The following is a 16,986-nucleotide window of genomic DNA, read 5'->3' on the forward strand; positions in this document are numbered from 1 at the left end:
TAATCAAAATAATAAAATTTGTACATTTTGTGTTTCATTGGATTTTTTATTGACCAGTACGAGAACCTACAGTGACAAATACAGACAGAAATATAGATGAATTCCCACCTAGTATTAAAAAAGTAATTAAGGGTTAGTCATACTATTAACACCTAAAATTCATTGTGATCAATTACACAACTTATGTAAAACGTTATCATAGAATTCTCCACAAAATTGGCGAATAAATTTAGAATTAAAACAAAGTAATCGGTCTTAGTGCTTGAGAAGTCTTCAATAGTAAGCAACACAGTTATAGCAACAAGAACTATATCAAGATTAAAATTCCAATCATCATAGCTATGATTAAAATAAATACTATAGACAAAATAGATATATGAAATCCAATTGTTCTTAGCTACGAAAGAAGCTTTCATTGTATGGAGTGCAGAGTTGCAGAGTGCGCATGTACAGAAGAAGCACAATGAAATCTTCTTAAGCACCTCTACACTCTACACAAATTTAAGATATTAAAACATATAAAAAATTTCAAACTTTATAGTAAATAGAACTCAAATCTTTGATAATGAAAATAATGAAATCTGCCACACATGATGTATTTTCTTTGAATTTTTGATTGACCATCACTATGTTAGCATTGTATTTTTGGAAGATGTATGTATGATATCCAAAACTATTATCAAATATTCATTTTCATTTTGATCAATAACAAAATGTTAGATGTAATATAAAACCTCAAATCATATCCTCGAAAACTTATGCAAAGCATCATCATATAGTTATGTACAAAATTAGTGAATCAACTTAGAATTGGAACACAATAATCAATCTTAGTGCTTGAGAAATGTTGAACAGTAAGAAACATAGTTACAATAACAAGAACTGTATCGAGACTCAAATTCCAATCATCATAGCTATGATTAAAATAAATACTACAGATGGAACATATATCTGAAATCCAAAATTGTTCTGAGGTGTGGAATAAGCTTTCATATTGTTGACTGTGGAGGTGTGGAACTACACAGGTGCGGAAGAAGCACAAAGAAAACTTATTCTTTAGCTATGTACTCCACACAACTTTACAAGATTAAAACATATAACAACTTTCGAAATTTGTAGTAAATAGAACCATAAATCTTCAATAAGATGTATGTATGATATCCAAAACTATTGTCAAATGTTCATTTTCATTTTGATCAATAACACAACTTTAGATGTAATATAAAACCTAAAAGTGTATCCTCGAAAACTTATAAAAAACATTATCACAAAATTCTCCACAAAATTGGTGAACATAATTAGAATTGAAATAGAGTAAACATACTTGGTTCTTAAGAAGTCTTGAACAGTAAGCAACACAATTACGGTAACAAGAAATGTATTGAGACTCAAATTGCAATAATCATAGCTATGATTAAAATAAATACTACATATAGAACATATATTTGAAATCCAAAATTGTTCTGAGGTGTGAAAGAAGCTTTCATTGTATGGAGTGCGCAGGTGCATAAGAAGCACAATGAAAGTTTCTTCCGTAGCTTTTCACTTTGCAAAACTTTAAGAGATTAAAACATTTAACAGTTTTCGAACTTTATAGTAAATATAACTACAAAGATTTAATAAGATGTATGTATGATATCCAAAACTATTTTCAAATTTTCATTTTCATTCTAATCAATAACACAACTTTAGATGTAATATAAAATCTCAAAGCATATGCTCGAAAAATTATGCAAAACATTATCACGAAATTCTCCAGAAAATTGGTGAGCATAATTATAATTAAAATAGAGTAATCATTCTTAGTGCTTGAGAAGTCTTGAACAGTAAGAAACAAAGTTACAGTAACAAGAATTGTATCAATATTCGAATTGCAATCATCATAGATATGATTAAATAAATACTACAGATGGAACATATATCTAAAATCCAAAATTGTTTCGAGGTGTGAAAGAAGATTTCATTGTGTGGAGTTTGGATGTGCGAGAGTGCGCAGTTATGGAAGAAGCACAATGAAATTTTCTTCCGCATCTCCGCACAACTTTAAGAGATTAAAACATTTAACAACTTTCGAACTTTATAGTAAATAAAACTACAAAGCTTTGATGAGGTGTATGTATGATATCCAAAACTAGTGTCAAATGTTCATTTTTGTTCTGATCAGTAACACAACTTTAGATGTAATATAAAATCTCAAAGCATATGCTCAAAAACTTATGGAAAACATTATCATCGAATTCTCCACAAAATTGGCAACATAGCTATGACAACAAGAACTATATTGAAATTATAACTATATTGAAAGGAAGTCATAATAAGTAACATTTCAATATAGTAAGTAAACACATTAAGTAACATGTTTGTCTACCTTAATATAGCTATGATTATAACATTTCAATATAGTAAGTAAGAACTATATTGAAAGTAAGTCATTGTCAACGAAATGTTTGTCTACCTTAAGATTACTTTTAACCAAATCAACAAATGACTTAATTCCTCATGCTAAATGCCACAAATCAGAAGTTGCTTGTCATGCATGTTCAATAATTTTCAATCTTTGGCATATATTAGTGATAATATAAGATTTCACTGCATTAAGGAGTTTGTCATCTTTATTAGATCTATAGGGTCTAGTGGGGGTAGAAATTGTCGATAATAATACCCGTATTGCCAGTGGAGTCATTAACAAAGGGCTCAGATTTAGAGCATCTTCTAACTCTTTTATTCTTTCTTGTAGTATCAGGTTCTCCACTTGTTTTTCACTAATAAACTTTGTGAATGTGATACCAGTAGCTTGATGGAATTTCATAAGCCCTGTGACTCCAACCCCAGACACATCAACATCTTTTTCTACTTTATCATTAACCTTTTTATTATGAACCTTTACTTTTTCAATTCTCAAATTTTCACTGCCCTTGTTATAATTTTCATTTTGCAATGTGAGAGGGTGGTTATCATATTTATATGTTGAGTTACAATTAACTTGAATGTTTTTTTCTTTGAAATTGAAATTAATTATATAAAATTGATAGTTATTATATCGATAAGTGTGTCTATTTGAAATAGAATTTTTATATTTTTAATTTAATTATTAATAAGGTGAATGATAAGGAATCAACCTTCTCAAAATGTTTTAGAATATTCTTAATAGTAGTCACAAATCAAAGGTTAAGATTTATTTTAATAGTAGTTATGTTTGTCATTTTAATTAAATTGATTAATTAAAAAAATGTTATAAGGTTCGACTTCTTCACTCAAAACATAAATTGAGATCTTTTCTCTAAGTGATAATATATTGTGCATCTGAGGTCATCAAAAGTATATTCCATTGACATTTTGTTTAGCCTCTTAGAGAGCCCGTTGGATAAGATTTTTAACCAATAAGTAATACAGAGTTGGCCAATAGTTGATGTGTGGTGTTACCTTTGATTACTCCTATTCTTTCAGTTTTTCTTTTTGAAGAAAGAAAATTGTAAGTTTGGTTATAGCACCCAAAAGGAAAAAATTGTTTAAAAAAAAGAAAAAAATCATTTTTTAGTCTTATCATTGGGTTTAGATGGATATAAATGACCAATACATAGCTTTCTCTTCTTCTTTTTTTAAAGAAGATGAGTGATGAGGCCAAACCTTTTTTACAAAACAACCAACCTAATTCGAACATCTAGCAGAAGATTTGCAAGTTATTTCTAAAAACATTTTTTTATGTAGTTTCAACTTAAGAGCTTGAACTCCATATTTAATGTAAATATGCAAGGATTTTGACCATAACTTATGTTGCACTTGAGCATATTTTAGAATTTGTTGAACAATTATACAAGCTCTATTTTGTATTGGCTAAAATTTAAGCATATTATAAGTGTTACCCAAGATTCACTAGTTCATTCATTACTTCAGGGATTCTTTTTATCAAATTTCTTCAAAAAATAAAAAAATGATCACATTGTGGAATATAATGAGTAAAGCTAATCCAAAAAAAATTGCAAGTCAAAGAAATATTGTTTAAGCACTTAGTTATAATAAGCTTAACTATTTCTTATGTATCTTCTAATTTTTTAGGCACGGTCGTGCAACACTTATTAGTCCCTGATATGGCAGGACTCTAGAAATCAATTTACTTGTTGACTACTATTAGTTTAGCATTGACCAATGCAAGTTACACTCTTTAACTTTGAAATTTTTTATTTTTAATTAATTAATTAATTAATTTTATTTTTCTTAGTATTTTTCAAACATGTGATTGGGTTATGAATTTGAAGGTCTTATTGCAGCCTTTGCGCCATGTGGATAACTACCTCCCATATTCTTGACATAATTAACTATTCATGCCATTACTTTTATTCTTGAACTTAATAAATTAAAAGATAACAACATATTTAATGTATTTAGCGAATCTCTAATATAAAACCAACCAATATCTTGGATTTTTTAAAATAGAATAGAAAATTCTATGACATGTTGCTGCCAACTGTTTGTGGATGGTAAGCGATTTATAAAGGCATGTCAAGTGACTAAAGAGATATAAATTGGACCCTTGGAACTTATGCCATCTGTAAAAAACTACATTTAATGCATTTAGTGAAACACTAATGTAAAACCAACCAATTTCTTCGATTTCTTTGAAATGTAATAGAAAATAAGCTATGCGATTTAATTCTAAGACATATTGTTGCGACCTGTTTGTAGATGGTAAGTGATTTGGGTCGGCATGTCGAGTGACTAAAGAGATATACATTGGGCTCTTGGAACTAATGTCATATGTTAATCATGGACTAACTTAAGGGAAAGCTCTCCTTGATTTCTAACGAGATTTCTAATGGCATTACTACCCCCATTCACCAACTTAGCAATAGGTGGAGGAATGTTTCATTAAATTCGTAGACATTTACAATAAATTATAAATAATGATAGACTTGGGAATAAAGTAGACAAAAACATCTTGTTGGCAGCTGTTGGCTTTGGCTATTTTGCCAACATGATGTTAGAGTTAGAGGGTAGAGAAAAAAAGAAACACTAGACAAAATTCATGATAAAATGGTAACACTCAACACTTTCATAAGGGATGGATTTTTCCTTCTCCACTACAAGCAAGAAGCCTTAAAAGCAATCTTGCTATCGAGATTAATTCAGGGAAGCACAACTTGCATCCATGTTTGCACATTGTTTTATTTTTGTTAAAACAAAAATGAAAACTATAATACCCTTTCTTTCATTTGTTTGTTCGTTCTTTCTCACTAGATTGAAAGGTGCAAAAACCTATGGTTTATAGACCTTAGTTTTGTTTGAATTTTGGTACATAGACAATACAATTTATATGATTTCTCTCGTTGATGGCCAATCCCGAGTACTTGGTGATGGTTTAATGTTATTTGGTCGATATTCAAATCCATACATTATTGTTGGGGACAATATTTCCTTCTTTGTCAAGAGCCCCAATTATTCGAACTATTACCAACAAAATGATAGTGGGGGGCATTCTACAATTGCTCTGTAAATAATAAAAACATTTTTTTAAGACCAAAGGAAATAATTTGTAATGCATTATCAATTATAGAGAAATAAATGCAAATGGAACAAATTTTTTCCTTTCCTTCTTTTAAACAAGTTTGGAGCAGGTTTAATGCACGATGGGGATAATGCCTATAAAATTACAAGTTTTATGAACAAAGCTTTGGCTCCTTCTAAGCATCTACAGTCCCTCTATTTTGAAAATCTCGTTGTTGAAAAAGTACTGAAATCTAGTAAATGAGGCAAGCCTCTTTTAGGTTGGCAAGACTTTACCCTAAAGATGAGCGTCATGTAAGCACAAAAACTGATAGAACATTGTAAGATTTCAAAACTATCATCACCCTCACATGCTCTTAGGAACTATTAACAATTAGCTATTACTTTTCATCAATGAACATTGTGTTTCTCCAATACATGACCCACTTCCAAATATTTGTAATTTTCAATAATTATCGAAAATACGACTTCCACCTTTAGCCATGCTTTTGCAAGGAGCCATAAATATATATATATATGTTCCTTTGTGAACCACATGACAAGGGAGATGATTCATGTTTCAATTATTTGAAAATTCTTGAATTATGTGATATGCTTATCTCTTACCTTTGTCTTACAGATGCCTACCATCATCGTGGTTATATATACAGAGGTCATGAGAAGATCTAGGTCTCCTTTTTTCAATTTGTTTGATAATTGATAATATATTTTGTAATTTCTATTTTTTTTGGGTACACTATTAAAACTTTCTATATGTTTTTTTGAAAGCACAATTTTTAAGTGGTAAAGACTGAGCTCCCATACAACGCTGGTTTATTTAAAGCATTTGAGTTGTTGTGACACATAAAAACTTAATAATATGTTATATAATCCAATTAGACATTAAGCTAAATATTAACATGGTCTTTTAATATGGTGTTCTTTATTAGAAAGAAGTTATATTACGGACGCTGAAACTAAACTTACAAGGTTTTATCCAGAAAGAAATTGTATTTTGTATTTTCGAATTCAATTTAACAGTCAGTCAGAAGCACCAGTCAGTCAAGCCTATGCTTCACCTAGTTCACGCTCTCTGGTGAGAAAGATTGAAAATGTCCAAAGCGGATTTGGTGCCTACCTTTATTTATTAGCATCTACAACCACTCAAGTCAATTCTTCAGAAACCATAAGTTTAAGATTAAGTTGCACGGGTTTGTGTATGTGTCCCCACATTCGCCATTCAAGCCTATGGGGAAAGGCACTTGAAAGTTTCCATCGAGGGTTCCGTGTAGTAGCGTCCAGCGCCCACATTCATCATTCAAGTCTATGGGGAAAAACACTGAAAGTTTACATCGAGGGAAGGTTCCGTGTATTTGTCACCAACATGCACCAAACAAGTCTGTTAGTCCCCAACATGAACCAGTCAAGGATATGCTTCACCCAATCCGTGTCCACGGGTTTGAATGTATTTTCGCTTATTGAGTGTGTCAACGCGAGTTTGGTGACTGAATCAAATATGCAAATAGATGCTTCGGTTGCCTTTAAAATGGTTGCGTTTATCTGTTACGAGCAAAGAGAAGAGAGGAAGCAGTTAAATATCACATCTATTGTATCTAATTCCTAGGGCTTCTGCACCTATTTATCTTTCCAATTGAAATGGCACCTCCCGACTACTATGCTTCTGCTTCAGGGTCCACTTGTTATCACCACTATGACGTTTTTTTAAACCATAGAGGTCCTGATCTGAAGAACACCTTCGCCAGCCATCTATACCGTAGCCTTCGTTCCCGTGGATTGCAAGTTTTTCTGGACAAGGGGGAAATGGTGGAGGGACACCCCATTACTTCTCAAATCGAAGCCGCTATTCAAGTGGCCTCTGTCCAGATAGCTATTTTCTCCCCGACTTATGCAAAATCGAGATGGTGCCTGGAGGAACTCGTCCGCATGATCGACTCGCGGAGTACCATTCTTCCGATCTTTTACAAGGTCGAGCCCAGTGAGGTTGGGTGCAAAGGTCAAACTGGAGTGTACGGTAAAGCCCTGCGCGAGCACGAAGAGAAGGGGCGATACGACTCCCATACTATCGAGAACTGGAAAGAAGCTCTTAAACATGTTGCAAGTATAAGCGGCTTTGAGCTGAAGAATTATAATGGGTGAGAAGCTTCATTTCCTTGTCCCTGTTTGTATTAAATTTTAAATTGCTTCACATTTTTAGGTAGGCATTTCTCGCTAGTTATTTTACTCTCTACTATTCTCTTCAGCGACGAGGGGGAGCTACTGGATGAGGTTGTGCAACGCGTGTGGAAAATATTTGAGAAAGAACGATTTATATATGTGACTGAACACCCAACCGGCTTGGAGGAGAAATCACAAGAGCTTGAAAGAACAGTATTATTACGCCATCACGGTGACCATGGCTGCAGGGTTGTGGGGATTGTGGGTCCAGGTGGAATGGGAAAAACAACTCTGGCCAAACATTTCTTCAACAGCAAGAAATCCTATTATGATCATTCATGCTTTTTATCTGACATAAGAGGAAGTGCAGGTAAGGGTTCTCTAAATAAATTGCAGAGAACGCTTCTGAAGAGCTTCACTCAACTAGATCTGCCAATAGCGAGTATTGGTGAAGGTATAGAGCAGCTTAGAAAATGTCTCCGGTCTTCTCACGCTCTCATGGTACTAGATGATGTAGATGATGCTGGTCAACTGGATGCATTTTTACCACTTAAGGATGTTCTCGGTTCCAATAGCTTAATTTTGGTCACGTCTCGTGACAAAAATGTTCTCAAGGTAGCAAGAATATTAGAGAAATCAATTTATAAATTAACAGGCTTGGATAGGCCACACTCCCAAAAGCTTTTTTGCTGGTATGCCTTTTTACAGCCAGATCCACTCCCAGGATTTGAAGACCTTGTAGATAGCGTCTTAACAGCTTGCGGTGGAATGCCTTTGTCACTAAAAGTGGTAGGGGCTCTTCTTTATGAAGAAGATAACATGTCTTACTGGGAAGAACGATTGAAGATACTGCCCAGAGAGATAGTGGATAGGCTTACAATTAGTTATGACTCTCTTTCTTTAAGGGAACGGCAAATATTCCTGGATATTGCTTGCTTTTTCATAGGGGAAGACATAAATACAGCAAAAAGATTATGGGGTTCAGTGGAGGTTCGAAATATAGAGAACAAATGTCTGTTTGAAGTGGACAGGGAAAATAAGATAAAAATGCATGATCAGATTAGAGACATGGGAAGAAGTATCGCGGAAGGATTAATACCCCGTCGTCTCTGGCGTCCTACAAAGATGGACATTGAAAATTTGCTGAAGCTATCTTCGTCGGTAAGTGCTTCAATTATTCAAGGTTTGTTTTGTTTAATATTTTATCACAGTTTTGCTTTCTACCCAAATTGAAACAAATTTAATTGAAAAGTATAAATTTGCATATTTTTTTGCATTATCTAATAAAATTGGATTTTCTTGAATGAACAGGAAATAAATGAAGTTCTCGGAATTAGGATGGTTCCTCGCGACAACTTTGCAGTGACGAGCTCGGAAATGTCAAAGAAGGAAATACGGAGGGATGAAGCATTCTTGAACCGTAAGTCAAGTCTAAGCAACAATGACAGTAATTTGCAACTTCTTGCCACTGAAGATGGTTGTTTAAAACGTATATTCAGCAGGGTGTTGAAAATATAATTTCAACGCAGCCGTACTGCGCTCTCCAAAACCGCCAGACTGAAAACCACAAAACCGCCCAGAGCTCATCGCACCGCCATCCATGAAAAGTGGTTTCCGTATTGTTGAGCTCCGATGCGTTTTGGTGCAGGCACGTGGCTCTCGCCTGACGTAGGCAACTTTGACCCATCGGAAGCTAAAGCTCGGTGACAAACTGCCCTCCGATGTCATCTCCGCCGTCCGATTGTCCTCTTCGTCCTCCATCGTGGATCTTCGAAGCTGCTCCCCGCCTGCATCAAATCAAATTTTTTGCGTGAAGTAAAAGTCAAGTTTTGGGTTGACCGCTGTCAAGTAATTAAGACTATTTACTCCGGTTGGCAAAGCATTTAAGTTTTTTTTATACGGCCTATATTATAATCGTTTTGTCATGTTAACATAGGTAAGGTGTATGTAATATGTTTTTGTGTGCGTTGACCATATTTTTTTTGTAAAACGAGAGCACGCGGAGGTTGTATAAAGAACAAGAAAAAATGTGGAGTGTGTGGTAACATTTGAGCACACGAGAAGAAAAAGAACCTGGTTCGCTGCAGCGAAAAACAACCAGAGGAACAAAAAAAGGATGAGTGCATATGGTTGAAGTAAGTTTTTTTATGTTGACTAGTGTATTTCATATAACGCACAGTGCAACAAAAGGAACCAGGGAAGTGTAAAATTATTTTTACAGAAGGATGTGTAAAATTTTATTACACCATTAAATGAAAAAGGGAGCGCACGTGAATTGCACACCAGTGCATAGATCAGTTTTTTTTGTATTGGATTTGCATTGAAATGCAAAAGAAAAAGAAAAGAGTGCACAAGTTGTTTTTAATAGGAATGTAATGTAAAGTTTACTGTATGTGTAAAATATTTTTACAGCAGTATGTGTAAAAATAGTTTTACACCAGCAAATGTAAAAATGGGTTTTACTGCAGTAAACCCAGCACAGTAATTTCTCAGGTGAAAACAGAGTTTTGGTTGAATGTAAGTTTTTGGTAGATCCCTCTCAGCAAAGAGGATGAATGTTTGTATGAGGCTTTATATTTTAAGCAATAGAAATGTTTTTATGCTGTGTAATGGACTGTTATGAGTCATTTGGTTTTATTAGCTTCGCCTGCACTAAGGTCGTGGAAGAAATGAAACAGGGCATTGGCTCTGTGGTATTTGCTTGAATGGTTTTTGGTATTTTCCCATTGAAAAATCCCCAACAGTGGTATCAGAGCTAGTCCAGGCTCCTTGATGGTGACAGAGCTGGTTCAGGCTCTTTAAAAGTGTCAAGGAAGCTGAAGGAAAGACTCTTGTTGCAGCAGCAGTCAAACTTCTCCAGCAGTGTGAAGCCACAGCCAAAAGGGTTAAGGTATTTATCAAAGATTTTCCTTGTGTTACTGTTATAGAAACAGTCAGTGATTAAAAAAACACAGTGAAGTATTTGAAGACTAGTTAAGAATGGCAAGGTCAAAGAAGAAAGCATCCAAGCCTGCTAAAAATGTGTCTCCCTTCTCTACTAAACTAGAAGGCAATCTGTTTGAAAGCATTGTATTTGAGGTTCCAAAGTTTGATGGAAACTTTGATGTATGGGAAATAATGATGAGGGCTTTCCTAATGTCTGAGGGGATTGAAGTCTGGGAGTCAGTGATTGATGACAGCAAGAAGGATAAAGAATCCATGGAGTATGATGCACAAGCAACAAAGACTATCTTGGATGGACTGCCTGATTTTGTGAAGAAGAATCTAGGGAAATATTCATCAGCAAAGGATATTTGGGACAGACTGCATGACCTTCATGCAAAGGGAGCACTGACCATGACAATGAGTCAAGAAGAACCCATCATAGAAGCTGAAAGTGAAAAGCTTGACCTCATCAAGCTTCAAGTAAAAGAAAGGGATGAAGAGCTTGCCAAGCTCAAGAAGGAGTTGGATCAATGCAAGAGGAAACACCATGAAGAAGTCATATCCATGACAAATCAGCTGAATAGTGCAAAGAAGCAGGCAGATGCCTTGACAAGTCAACTTGAACAAAGACACAAGAAAGTGAATAAACTTGTAGAAGAGATTGGACAGTACAAGGTAGAGGTCTCCTCCCTTAAGTCTGAACTACAAGAAGCCAGGAAGCAGGCACAAGGAGCTGAAAAGAAAATGAAGAGCAGTCAAGCAAAAGATGAAGAAATCTCCAAAATGAAGACAGATATTATCTCCTTCAAAATAGTAGCAGCTGAAGCTACTCGTAGCAAGGAAGAAACTGAGGGACAACTAGCAAAGAAAAATAATGAATGTGAAAAGTTAGAAGAAGAGATTGTCCTCCTCGGGAAGAAGGTTGAAGGGATGAACAAGATCATGAAGAGCTCTCAAGCTCTGGATGACATGCTCAGCTATCACAGATCCCCATTTGATAAATCAGGACTTGGGTATGTAGGTGAACCCTCAAACAAGGATGAAGATGCTTTAAGCAAAGGAGATGTGAAGAAGCCAGAAAGAGATGATGATGCTCCTAGTTCCAGCAAAGGCAAGGAGAAAAATGAAGGCTGCAATAGAAGAGATCCTGTTCCAAGTAGAAAACCAGCTCCAAGAGAAAATGTAGCTGATGTCAAGAAGGCAAGAGGCAATGGTGATCATCAAAGGATCTCAAGGCAGCAAGGCTTCAGAAGTGCATCAAGGAAACCTCCATCTCCCAGGTACCAAAGTTCATTTTTTGGTTATTGTTATGCTTGCTCAAACTTTGGTCATATGGCAAAAGACTGTAGAGTATTTCATGGAGATAAATGTTGTGGTCTTCGACAACCTCCAAGAAACAATTTTAGAAGAAATCATGAAATGTCATTCATGAACAATGTTGAATGTTTCAAGTGTCATAACATCGGGCATATGGCACGTGACTGTAACTTGACATGGGCTCTTACACAAGCTAGACCCATGCAAAAGAAGAGAGTTACACAAGTATGGAGAAGGAAGGAAAGGCAACCTGAAAACCCCTTGAACTCCCAAGTGGATCTAAATTTGTTTTGAGAAGAGTCTGCCAAAAGAAGACAAGCACACATTAAAGGGGAGCTTGTAATTTTTGTTTGCTGAACTGTATTAACAGTCATTTGTTGATGGAGGATGTATTGCAGCGCAGCAGTTGCAAATGAAATCTTTGTTAATCCCTCTGAAAGGTAATATGCAGCAGTGATGAAATCAGCAATGTTTTTGCTTTGTGTTTATGCAATATGCACAGAAATGCATAAAGAAGAAAAGATGGCAGCGCTGAAATGTAAAGAGCAGCAGCGAGATAAGAGAAAAATGCAAAGCATGGAGACCCTCACAGCAGTGGGAGGACAAAACATAAAACAGCAGTTTGAAATTTTTTTATGGAGTACATGCATTGAAATGCATAGCAATGGAAGGTAGTTTCCTTCTATGTAATGTGAGAGAACATACTCACAGCAGAGTGAGTATAATACACAGCAGATTGAAATGTTTTCTATTGGGAATGAAAATGCAAAGCAGTGAGAAGAAAATGAGAAGAAGGCAAAACGCAACAGAACGTAAATGCCCAGTGGCTGAGAATGCAATGAAATTTTTGTTACACAGCAGTAAAAAAAATGTAATTTTTTTTATGCAATGCAGCATGCAAAGAAATGCATAAAGAAATACATGGACAGCAGATTTTTAATGCACACTGGATGTATAAGAATGTGTGTGGCAGCAGAAAGCCAAAGGAATTGCACAGCAGTGCATTGTGTAAAAAAATGAAGACTAAGATTGTGTGAAGCAAGGGTGCATGAGAAAAGGCAGCAGCCTGTGTTATTTTTTTTGTGTGGAGAATGAAGTGCCAAGACTATGGGCACATAGCAATATGATGAAACAAAAAGGCAGCCACAGTGCAAATTGCAGAGGCAACGCAGCAGCAAATAAAAACCCAGGGATGACAGTCTATGGTTATGAGTATGGACAACAGTGAATATGAAAAATGCAGCAGCAAGAAGTTATGGACAGCAGCATGATGGCAAGAAGGAGAAGCACACAGCAATGCAAATAAAAAAAATGCAGCAGCAAGAAGTTTTGAACAGCAGCACATGCAAAAGAAATTTTCTTTACAGCAGTAAATGTAAGTGCAGTGAGTGTGTTGGTTGCATCTGAAATGCAAGTGAGACACAGCAGAAGTATGATTGTAATGAGTGAAGGGGAGCACGCAGCAGTGTGAAGAAAAGTTTTCCCATTGTGAAGAAGGGAAGCACGCATAAGTGCGCAAGTAAGGAATTCTCACACAACAGTGTGAATGTGAGAAAGGGAAGGCACAACAATGCAGAGTTTGCAAAGAAATGTGAGTGAAGTGCAGCAACACAACAGCAAGTGTAGACACAGCAGTGTGGAGTAGACGCAGTAAAGAAGATGGCACAACAGTGCAGCAGAAAATATGCAGCAGCATAAAAGAACAATGTAATGAGTTTGCACACACAGCAGTGCAATGAATGTTTTGTTTTGAAACTGCATGTAAAGCAGTGTCTGTTTGTAATCCCTCTGTTAAAGAGGAAGGTGCTTTTAAGCACATTGTCATTAGTGAATCCCTCAGTCAAGAGGAAGATGCTTTTCAGCATAGTGTGGTAAATCCCTCTATCAAGAGGATGATGCTTTTCAGCATAGTCATTGGTGAATCCCTCCGTGAGAGGAAGATGCTCTTTAGCATAGTTTGGTAAATCCCTCTGTCATGAGGAAGGTGCTCTTCAGCACATTGTAATGGTGAATCCCTCTGTCATGAGGAAGGTGCTCTTAAGCACAGTTTCAGGTGAATCCCTCTATTAAGAGGAAGACAACTTTGTTTGTTTATGAACTGCAGCAGAAGCAGTTGGTGAATCCCTCTATGCGAGGAAGATTGGTGAACCCCTCTATGTGAGGAAGATATTCTTGTAACAGCAGTTAGTGAATCCCTCCATGTGAGGAAGTGCTTGGGTAAGATTGAATGCCCAGCAGTTGAAATTAAAGGGGAGTGTTGAAAATATAATTTCAACGCAGCCGTACTGCGCTCTCCAAAACCGCCAGACTGAAAACCACAAAACCGCCCAGAGCTCATCGCACCGCCATCCATGAAAAGTGGTTTCCGTATTGTTGAGCTCCGATGCGTTTTGGTGCAGGCACGTGGCTCTCGCCTGACGTAGGCAACTTTGACCCATCGGAAGCTAAAGCTCGGTGACAAACTGCCCTCCGATGTCATCTCCGCCGTCCGATTGTCCTCTTCGTCCTCCATCGTGGATCTTCGAAGCTGCTCCCCGCCTGCATCAAATCAAATTTTTTGCGTGAAGTAAAAGTCAAGTTTTGGGTTGACCGCTGTCAAGTAATTAAGACTATTTACTCCGGTTGGCAAAGCATTTAAGTTTTTTTTATACGGCCTATATTATAATCGTTTTGTCATGTTAACATAGGTAAGGTGTATGTAATATGTTTTTGTGTGCGTTGACCATATTTTTTTTGTAAAACGAGAGCGGGCGGAGGTTGTATAAAAAAAATGTGGAGAGTGTGGTAACATTTGAGCACACGAGAAGAAAAAGAACCTGGTTCGCTGCAGCGAAAAACAACCAGAGGAACAAAAAAAAGGATGAGTGCATATGGTTGAAGTAAGTTTTTTTATGTTGACTAGTGTATTTCATATAACGCACAGTGCAACAAAAGGAACCAGGGAAGTGTAAAATTATTTTTACAGAAGGATGTGTAAAATTTTATTACACCATTAAATGAAAAAGGGAGCGCACGTGAAGCAGGTGAAGGCATTGCACACCAGTGCATAGATCAGTTTTTTTTGTATTGGATTTGCATTGAAATGCAAAAGAAAAAGAAAAGAGTGCACAAGTTGTTTTTAATAGGAATGTAATGTAAAGTTTACTGTATGTGTAAAATATTTTTACAGCAGTATGTGTAAAAATAGTTTTACACCAGCAAATGTAAAAATGGGTTTTACTGCAGTAAACCCAACACAGTAATTTCTCAGGTGAAAACAGAGTTTTGGTTGAATGTAAGTTTTTGGTAGATCCCTCTCAGCAAAGAGGATGAATGTTTGTATGAGGCTTTATATTTTAAGCAATAGAAATGTTTTTATGCTGTGTAATGGACTGTTATGAGTCATTTGGTTTTATTAGCTTCGCCTGCACTAAGGTCCTGGAAGAAATGAAACAGGGCATTAACAGGGCATTGGCTCTGTGGTATTTGCTTGAATGGTTTTTGGTATTTTCCCATTGAAAAATCCCCAACACAGGGTGCGATCACCACATCTCATATGGCTATGCTGGTCCAAATGTCCCTATTCATCGCTTCCTTCTTGGATTCCGATGGATAATTTAAGAGTTTTAGAAGTGGCTGGGAGCAGATTGAATGCGCTGTGGCCACATGAATCTCAGGTAGGCATATGTGTGTTTTTATTCTTCTTCATTTCATGTCATGTCAGTTTTAGCTGAAACATGATATTGAAACTTCGACAATATTGCAGGGGCCTCTCCTGTTGCGAGAGCTAAATATCCGCGCTCCCATTTCAAAGTTCCCGAAGTCCATAGGGCAGTTGAAGCACATCGAAAAGATTGTGGTGAATTGCAGTTCATTTGGAACACTCATGTTCCAAACATTGCCAGATGAATTTTGCCATCTCAGTTCATTGAAATACTTGCAATTAAATCCGTGTTCTAGCATGATGTTGTTGCCTGATTCCTTCGGAAATTTGACAAACCTTCAACATTTGGATTTGTCATGTGCTTCGAGTTTGCAGATGCTTCCAAATTCTTTTGGGAACTTAACTCGACTGAAACATCTGGATCTGTCAGATTGTTCAAATTTGGCCTTCTCCAACGGAATCTTTGGAAATATTAGCACACTCCAATGCCTAATTCTTACGAACTGTCACAGCGTGAATGAATTGCCTCCCCTCACGCGTCAAATATTCCTGGAATATTTAGACTTGTCTGGAACAAACCTCAAAGAATTGCCCAGAGGCCTGGAAGTCCTGAGCAATTTGGAAGCTATATCATTAAGTGGTTTGGAAGCGCTACCGACTTCGCTTGGTCACCTCAAAGGCTTGAGGTACTTGTGGCTCTCTGACTGCCCGAAATTGAAAAATTTACCAGTTGAAATTTCACAGTTGAAACAGTTGACAGTGTTGGAAATAAGGAAATGTGGAATACACTTTTTGCCAGAAAATCTGAGGAGGATGAACAATCTCAACATGCTAAATGTATCAGATTGTCCATTGCGACAACTACCATTTGGGTGGCGTTGGGGAAGAGCGTTGAGGAACGACAATTTCATGTGTGGACTCACCTTCTTAACCCTCACGAACATAGAATTAATGGAGGTATCATTTTCTAAAGGTTCTTGTCCCAACCTTCAACACCTATACATTGCCAGTTGTAAATATGTGGAGGAGGTTGAAAGATTGCCATCCACATTGACATCACTAAAGGTGATTGGCTGTGAGAAGCTGAAGGTCATACAAGGATTGGCACAGCTCACACGGCTTCGAATGCTATATGTTGACCAATGCCATGAATTACGGGAGCTGCCCGATGTTCAACAGTTAATGTCACTGCAAACTCTTACTATTAGTGGCTGTAGAAAATTACAGGCTGCTCGGGAAGTTCTCGACCAGCTGGGTCAACGATTGAACGAAGGCCTATCCTGGACTAAGGAAGACTAGCTGGGTCAACGATTGAAGGAAGGCCCATCCTGGATTTGGATTAAGGAAGACCAGCCGGGTCAACGACTGAAGGAAGGCCTATCCTGAATTAAGGGAGATTAGCGGGTTGATTATAAATTTATGTATATTTATTAGGGATATACCTA

General features: G+C 36.5%; 2 protein-coding genes across 2 annotated transcripts; both read left to right on the forward strand.

Moving 5' to 3' along the window:
* The first annotated feature begins 6,687 nt into the window (after positions 1-6,687).
* LOC149216003 (disease resistance protein L6-like) lies at positions 6,688-9,872 on the forward strand. The gene is made up of 3 exons (XM_089391129.1): positions 6,688-7,634; positions 7,743-8,817; positions 8,968-9,872. The coding sequence occupies exons 1-3, from the start codon at positions 7,138-7,140 to the stop codon at positions 9,172-9,174; spliced, it is 1,779 nt and encodes a 592-aa protein (XP_089247255.1). The 5' UTR covers positions 6,688-7,137; the 3' UTR covers positions 9,175-9,872.
* A 4,890-nt stretch (positions 9,873-14,762) lies between these two features.
* On the forward strand, positions 14,763-16,986 carry LOC149216004 (uncharacterized). The gene is made up of 2 exons (XM_089391130.1): positions 14,763-15,554; positions 15,644-16,986. Exons 1-2 carry the CDS (start codon positions 15,372-15,374, stop codon positions 16,838-16,840), a joined length of 1,380 nt encoding a protein of 459 aa, XP_089247256.1. The 5' UTR covers positions 14,763-15,371; the 3' UTR covers positions 16,841-16,986.

This window comes from Pinus tabuliformis, chromosome 1_1 (assembly GCF_031772625.1).
Source record: "Pinus tabuliformis cultivar Carrire ecotype Pingquan chromosome 1_1, CPIR1, whole genome shotgun sequence".
NCBI classification, from domain to species: domain Eukaryota; kingdom Viridiplantae; phylum Streptophyta; class Pinopsida; order Pinales; family Pinaceae; genus Pinus; species Pinus tabuliformis.

What these genes read in the sequence shown, in the direction of transcription:
- LOC149216004 (XM_089391130.1), top strand. Translation starts at nt 15,372, where the DNA reads ATGGTTTTTGGTATTTTCCCATTGAAAAATCCCCAACACAGGGTGCGA. An exon ending in TGTGGCCACATGAATCTCAG is followed by an intron (nt 15,555 to 15,643) that starts GTAGGCATATGT and finishes ACAATATTGCAG; the next exon opens with GGGCCTCTCCTGTTGCGAGA.
- LOC149216003 (XM_089391129.1), top strand. Translation starts at nt 7,138, where the DNA reads ATGGCACCTCCCGACTACTATGCTTCTGCTTCAGGGTCCACTTGTTAT. An exon ending in GAGCTGAAGAATTATAATGG is followed by an intron (nt 7,635 to 7,742) that starts GTGAGAAGCTTC and finishes TATTCTCTTCAG; the next exon opens with CGACGAGGGGGAGCTACTGG. An exon ending in TGCTGAAGCTATCTTCGTCG is followed by an intron (nt 8,818 to 8,967) that starts GTAAGTGCTTCA and finishes TTGAATGAACAG; the next exon opens with GAAATAAATGAAGTTCTCGG.